The following is a 7,516-nucleotide window of genomic DNA, read 5'->3' on the forward strand; positions in this document are numbered from 1 at the left end:
CAGAGAAAGAGATTACTATAATTAGTCTGAATGATAGACCTACTGTAGTATACTATAATTAGTGATCTGAATGATAGACCTACTCTGTAGTATACTATAATTAGTCTGGTTAGTAAGCCCTGTAGTATTATACTATAATTAGTCTGAATGGATAGACTACTGTAGTATACTATAACTTAATGTATCTGAATGGATAGACTACACTGTAGTATACTATAATTAGTCTGAATGGACTACGACTAGACCTACTGTATTACTATATATCTATACCATTAGTCTGAATGGATAGACCTCTACTGTATTATACTATATATTAGTCTGAATGGATAGACCCTACTGTAGTATACTATAATTAGTCTGAATGGATAGACTCTCGTAGTATATCTATAATTAGTCTGAATTGACTAGACCTACTTGTAGTATACTATTAATTAGTCTGAATGGACTAGACCTACTGTAGTATACTATAATTAGTCTGGTTAGTAGCCTACTGTATATATACTATAATTAGTCTGAATGGATAGACCTACTGTAAGTATACTATAATTTTAGTACTGAATCGGATAGACCTACTGTAGTATACTATAATTAGTCTGAATGGATAGACCTACTGTACTATACTATAATTAGTCTGAATGGATAGACCTACTGTAGTATATACTATAATTAGTCTGAATGGATAGACTACTGTAGTATACTATAATTCAGTCTGAATGGTAGACCTACTGTAGTATACTATAACTAAGTCTGAATGGATAGACCTACTGTAGTATACTAATAATTAGTCTGAATGGGTAGACCTACTGTAGTATACTATAATTAGTTGAATGGATAGACCTACTGTAGTATACTATAATTAGTCTGAATGGGTAGGCCTACTAGTAGTATACTGATAATTAGTCTGATGGGATAGACCTACTGTAGTATACTTAAATTAGTCTGAATGGGTAGACCTATGTAGTATATTATAATTAGTCTGAATGGATAGACCTACTGTAGTATACTATAATTAGTTCTGAATGGGTAGACCTACTGTAGTATAACTATAAAATTAGTCTGAATGGATAGACCTACTGTAGTATATTATAATTAGTCTGAATGGATAGACCTACTGTAGTATCCTATATTTATTAGTCTGAATGGATAGATACTGTAGTATATTATAATTAGTCTGGAATGGTAGACCTACTGTAGTATATTATATATTAGTCTGAATGGATAGACCTACTGTAGTATACTTATTAGATTCGTTTGAATGGATAGACTACCTCCGTAGTATCAATATAGTCGAATGGATAGACCTACTGTATATGATACTATAATTAGTCTGATGGATTCCGTCTCTCACAGTTGAAGTGTACCTATGATAAAAATTACAGACTCTACATGCTTTGTAAGTAGGAAAACCTGCAAAATCGGCAGTGTATCAAATACTTGTTCTCCCCACTGTATATCTTATTTTTTTGGTCAACTACCCGTTTACTTTTTAAAGAGGATTGAATGATTTGACTATATTAATAACTGGTGGCCTCCAGACTCTGGCAGCATGTGGGAAAAGTGGGGATTTAAACAGTCCCTGAAAAGCAGATGGATTTCATGCCCATCATTACCGAGTAAGGCTACCAAGTTCCCATAATGCAACACTAAAATGATACACAACATAGGCTACCAGTTCCCATAATGCAACACTAACAATGATAACACAACACAGGCTACCAAGTTCCATACTGCAACACTAACAATGATAACACAACATAGGCTACCAAGTTCCATAATGCAACACTAACAATGATATAACAACATAGGCAACCAAGTTCCCATAATGCACAACTAACAATGATAACACACACAGGCTACCAAGTTCCATAATGCAACACTAACAATGATAACACAACACAAGGCTACCAAGTGGATGTTATAGTGTTTTACCCAAAAGGCTCAGACTTTTGTGCCCTCCTCCATTGGTCGGTCAGCGTCTCACTGGGACATGGCTACGGTGGTCCTGCCTCTGTCTTGGGCCACGATGATACTTTTTGGTACTTTTCAGATTTCATGAACCATTTTTTCTCATTTTACCCATAATGCAACACTAACAATGATAACAGCACACTATACTATCAAGGGACATCAGGAACAACTCAGAGGAAATTGAGTTTCTGGACAAAGGTATAATAGTTGAAGACTTATTATCGACCATTTATTTAGTTGTTTTACCCTCAGTGTACCAATATGACAAACTCCTACTCTCTTTTTGGGTTAAACAGGAAACATTCTCCCTCCAACCCTCCTCCCCCTACCCTCCCGAGTAACCCCGGGTTTGCGCGTACCTCTCCCCGTAGCACCTTACTGCTGGGTCTGAAGAGGCTGTCTGTGCGGCTGGTCGACTGCATGAAAACACCGGAGCTAAGTGGGTTTATGCTCTTATATAAATGTATTTTGAATGTCATTAATTACCACTAAATACAATCTGTTTAAAGATGTAGAATTGTTACAATCACTCCTACATGCAATTTGAAGATTTAATACAATTTTACATTGAAGATTTTATTTAATGAATGCTGAAATTCGGTTACAAGAGTGTGAAAAGCTGGGTCTAAATCTGTCTTCGATATGAAGAAGGAACCATAACTGTCTGTCTTTGCTTCACAGGGGACAGTCCTAACCATCACTCTCTCGGTAGAAGGGGCTCGTCATCTTGGGAGGCTAAACAACATCATGATGCTAAGGAGGCAGAGAAAAGTCTCTCAAGATCAGAACACCTCAAGAAACAACAGCAGAGACCCACAAGGAAGACATCTCACTGCTGCTCTGACTGTGGGAAGAGTTACACCTCTTCAACAAACCTTAGACGACATCAGAGAATTCATACTGGAGAGAAACCTTATAGCTGTGATCAATGTGGGAAGAGATTCAATCAGAGATTCAATCTGAAGTCACACCAGATCATACACTCAGTAGAAAAACCTCACTGCTGCTCCCAGTGTGGAGCTAGCCTCTCCTCTGCCAGGGCACTAGAAGGACACATGCGGATTCACACTGGAGAAAAACCGTACCAGTGCTCAGAATGTGGGCAGAGATTTACATACTCCAGTGGTTTACGGATACATGAGAGAATAAAACACACCGGCGAAAAACCACACTGTTGCTCTGACTGCGGGAAGAGATTTGTTACATCACAAAGCTTAAAAGCCCACTGGCGGATTCACACTGGAGAGAGACCATTCCACTGCTCTGAGTGTGGGAAGAGTTTCAAACAAGCCTCAACACTCTTTGAACACAAACGAATACACACAGGAGAAAAGCCTTACCACTGTGAGCAGTGCGGGGGAAGCTATTCCTCTGCTAAATTACTCAGAATGCATCAGAGGATTCACACAGGGGAGAAACCTTACCATTGTGCTGACTGTGGGAAAAGCTTCAGACTGTTGTGTATTTTAAGATGTCACCAGCTAAGACATACTGGAGAGAAGCCCCACCAATGTACTGAGTGTGGGAAGAGGTTTGCTGTTAAGAGTGGGCTCTGGTTACATAACATAGTGCACACTGGAGAGAAAGGCTACCAATGCCCACAGTGTGGCAAGAAGCTAGGATCATCTCATTCTCTAGAGCAGCATAAGCGAACACACACTGGACAGAAACCCTTCCACTGTTCCCACTGTAAGTTCAGCTTTGCCACTAATTCAGCCCTGTACAAACACCAGAGAATTCACACAGGCGAGAAACCACACAGCTGCAATGTTTGCCAGAGGAGTTTTGGACGGTCCGATCACCTGAAAATTCACATGCAAATTCACACAGGAGAAAAGCCATACCACTGCTCTAAGTGCGAGCGTAGTTTCACTAACAACAGATCTCTGAAAGAACATGAGGTCAGACACACAGATGATAAACCTCACTGCTGCTCCCAGTGCGGTGCTAGTCTCTCTTCTGCCAGGGCACTGGAAGGYCACATGCGGATTCACACGGGAGAGAAACCGTACGAGTGCTCTGAATGTGGGCAGACGTTTGCACATAGAGCCAGTCTTGGGACACATCGAAGAATACACACAGCACTGCTCTGACTGCAAGAAGAGCTTTCTCAGTGTGAGTCGAGCTGCACAACGCCAGGCGCATTGAAGAAACACCAGGTTATACACACTGGAGAGAAGCCTTACCGCTGTGACAAGAGCTTCCTTTGGCAACAGTCTCTCAAAGGACATGAGCGTAGTCACAAGGGAGAGAAACCGTACTCTTGCTCAGACTGTGAGAACAGCTTTGCCACAATGGCAACCTTGCAAATTCACCAGCGAAGACACACAGGAGAGAGGCCATACCAATGTCCTTTCCCTGACTGTGGGAAGAGTTTTTCCCAGGCCTTTGCTTTTAAAGTCCACAAGAGAAGGCACACAGGAGAGAAGCCGCACCACTGTGATCAGTGTGGGATGAGTTTTGTCACGTCAGGTGACTTGCGAACTCACTCCAAAAAGAAGCACTAGTGCTGCACGAGTGTGGACTCAGTTTTTCTAGATCCGATTCCTTAAAAAATCACGAGAATCCACACAGGAAAGAGGCGGTACAGCTGCTCAGTGTGACGAGTTACACCAATAATGGTCACCTGTTTAGACACCAGCTGACACACACAGGAGAGCAACGTCCTCACTCTTCTGACTGTAAGATGAGGTTCACCACTAAGAGTCAACTGATTGGACACCAGCAGAGACCCACAGGAGAGAAACCTCACTACTGCMCCGAGTGCTGCAAGAGCTTCAAGTGTTCAATGGACCTGAGAACATGTTCAGCGCAAACATAGTGGGACATCCTACCACTGCACCCTCTGTGAGCGCAGCTTCAGCTCCCCACAGCATCTGAAGTACCACCAGAAGACACACACTGGAGAGAAACCATTCGTCTGCACCGACTGCAGGAAGAGATTCACTCAGGCAGGTGGGTTGAGGTACCACAGGAGGATTCACACCGGAGAGAAACCTCACACCTGTGATCAGTGTGACAGGCATTTCAGTAAAAGGATCAGTCTGCAATCACATCAGTTGACACACACAGGAGAGAAACCTGTCAGCTGTGATGAATGTGGGAAGAGTTCCACACAAGGGAACCCTGGCTTCACACAAGAGAATTCACACCTGAGAGAAACCTTACCACTGCTCTCAAACTGAGGGAAATACTTTACCACCTCAAGTGAACTGATTATACACCAGAGAACACACACATGAGCAAAGCCTAATGGCTGTGCACAAGAGAACAGACACTGATAAATATTTTTGTCATTTGTAAATGATTCAACACCTATAGAAACAATTATAGAATGAGCATCAAGGACACACGGTAACAACTGTGAAATGTGAACGCTTGTAGGTTGCACTCTTCACCTCACAGTTCCACCTCCGACACCGCCAAAACAACCGCTATGCAGATGGTGACTAAAACGGATCTGATTGAATCGAGCCCTGAGAACGGACATATTTCTCAACATACTCACAACTTGCCATTGGATACAATTTATTTAGAATTTGGATGCAGAAAATGAAGTTCTAGTCGAACACTGAACATGATATTTACCATCTACTGTTCAAACACTGTATGGATCATGATATTTACCATCTACTGTTCTTCTCTGCACTTCAAAAGGAACACTTGAAATGTGTATCTTGTATTTCTTAGCATTTGGATTGTGGGCTCGATTTGATTTGGRGCTAGCAGAGACCTGCATAGCTGGTGTTGTGACGGTGTCTGAGGTGGAACTGTGTCAGAGCTGCCAAACACACAAGCTGTTCCTGTTATCGTGTCTTTGGCATCATTAAAAGTGAAGACTGTTATTTTATCAAATCAATTCTCTGTAATTATTATTACCTGATTAAACTAATCATGTAAATGTAATTAACTAGGAGGTCGGGGCACCAAGGAAAATCTTTCAGATTACAAAGTTATCATTTTCCTAATAAAACTCTTCAGATATTTTAATATCTGATCAATTTGTCTTCTTATTAATGAATTGTTTACCTCGAACCCAGCCTTTACTATAAATCATCCATACACCAATTGGCGTAATCATTTATTTACTAACTAACTAAATATACACAGAAATGCATAAACAAACAAACAGTAGATCTGTTACTAACAAATGATAGGGAAGATTCCCTAGTGGGCTTAGCCGATATGACGGCTTGGTGGCCAAAGGGAAGGGGGTGTGGACTGAGAGAGAGCAGGAAAGACAAAAGGGAGTCACTACTATAATTATATTAATATAATATTATATATATATATATATTATAATATTATAATTATAAAAGGGATGGTGGGTGTGGACTGAGAGAGAGCAGGAAAGACAAAAGGGAGTCACTACTATAATTATATTAATATAATATTATATATTATATATATATATATATATTATATATTATTAATATATATTATAATATATAATTATAAAAGGGATGGTGGGTGTGGACTGAGAGAGAGCAGGAAAGACAAAAGGGAGTCACTACTATAATTATTATAATATAATATTGTATATTATATATATTATTAATATATATTATAATATTATAATTATAAAAGGGATGGTGGGTGTGGACTGAAAAGAAGCGGGAAAGACAAAAGGGAGTCACTACTATAATTATATTAATTGAAATGCTAATCCTTTGCACATGAACGCTCACTCATTCGGGAATAATTGCCAATCGATATATATTTACGCCCGGTGTGTCGTCGTGATCTCTGTTGACGTCGCCAGTCCTTCTGCTGGAGAGGTCATCCGAGTCTTTCTGTTTCCCTGAAGATCAAAGTCTTTCGTGGTTAGAATGGATACTTCAGAGCACCATTCAGAAATGTTCTCATAGAATAGACGTTATCGGCGGTTGTCGGTCTTCGCATCCCAGGTTTACATATTTTCTAGCTGCGGACTAGTAATTAGTATCTAAGATTTGCTCTTATTCTGTAGGATCGATAGTCTCAGAGTTTAACCATTCCCAGCCGCATAGCCAATGCTCCACGTGTCTGGTTAGGAATTCAATAACCATTCGCAATCACAGCTCACTCTGTGGGTTTGCTTAGTCTTGGTACTCAAACCTGTGCCACCCAGTTTACACCGAGGTACGCGTGGTCTGAAGAGGATTTTCTTAGGAGGGGCTTTTATTCCTAACAATAGAAAAGGGTGTTCTATGACGCCGGATCATGTCTGTGCTTACGGGGCGTGGCCAATGACTTAGTTAAACTTTAAAGGGAATACAATTCTCTCACAATAAGCGTTATCCCTAGCGTTATACCTAGCGTTATTAACCTGGTGTTATTACCTAGTGTTATACCTAGTGTTATCCCTAGTGTTATACCCTAGTGTTATACCTAGTGTTATTCCCTAGTGTATACCTAGTGTTATACCTAGTGTTATCCTAGTGTTATACCTTGGTGTTATCCCTAGTGTTATCCTGGTGTTATACCTAGTGTTATACTAGTGTTATCCCTAGTGTTATACCTAGTGTTATACCTGGTGTTATATCCTAGTGTTATATCTCTCTCTTGG

General features: G+C 40.4%; 1 protein-coding gene across 1 annotated transcript; it reads left to right on the top strand.

Annotated features, from left to right (window-relative positions):
* The first annotated feature begins 2,229 nt into the window (after window positions 1–2,229).
* Window positions 2,230–4,139, top strand: LOC112079776 (zinc finger protein 345-like). The gene is made up of 2 exons (XM_024145621.2): window positions 2,230–2,407; window positions 2,650–4,139. Exons 1-2 carry the CDS (start codon window positions 2,230–2,232, stop codon window positions 4,059–4,061), a joined length of 1,590 nt encoding a protein of 529 aa, XP_024001389.2. The 3' UTR covers window positions 4,062–4,139.
* Window positions 4,140–7,516: the final 3,377 nt, after the last annotated feature.

This window comes from Salvelinus sp. IW2-2015, unplaced genomic scaffold, assembly GCF_002910315.2.
Source record: "Salvelinus sp. IW2-2015 unplaced genomic scaffold, ASM291031v2 Un_scaffold9482, whole genome shotgun sequence".
In the NCBI taxonomy this organism is placed as follows: domain Eukaryota; kingdom Metazoa; phylum Chordata; class Actinopteri; order Salmoniformes; family Salmonidae; genus Salvelinus; species Salvelinus sp. IW2-2015.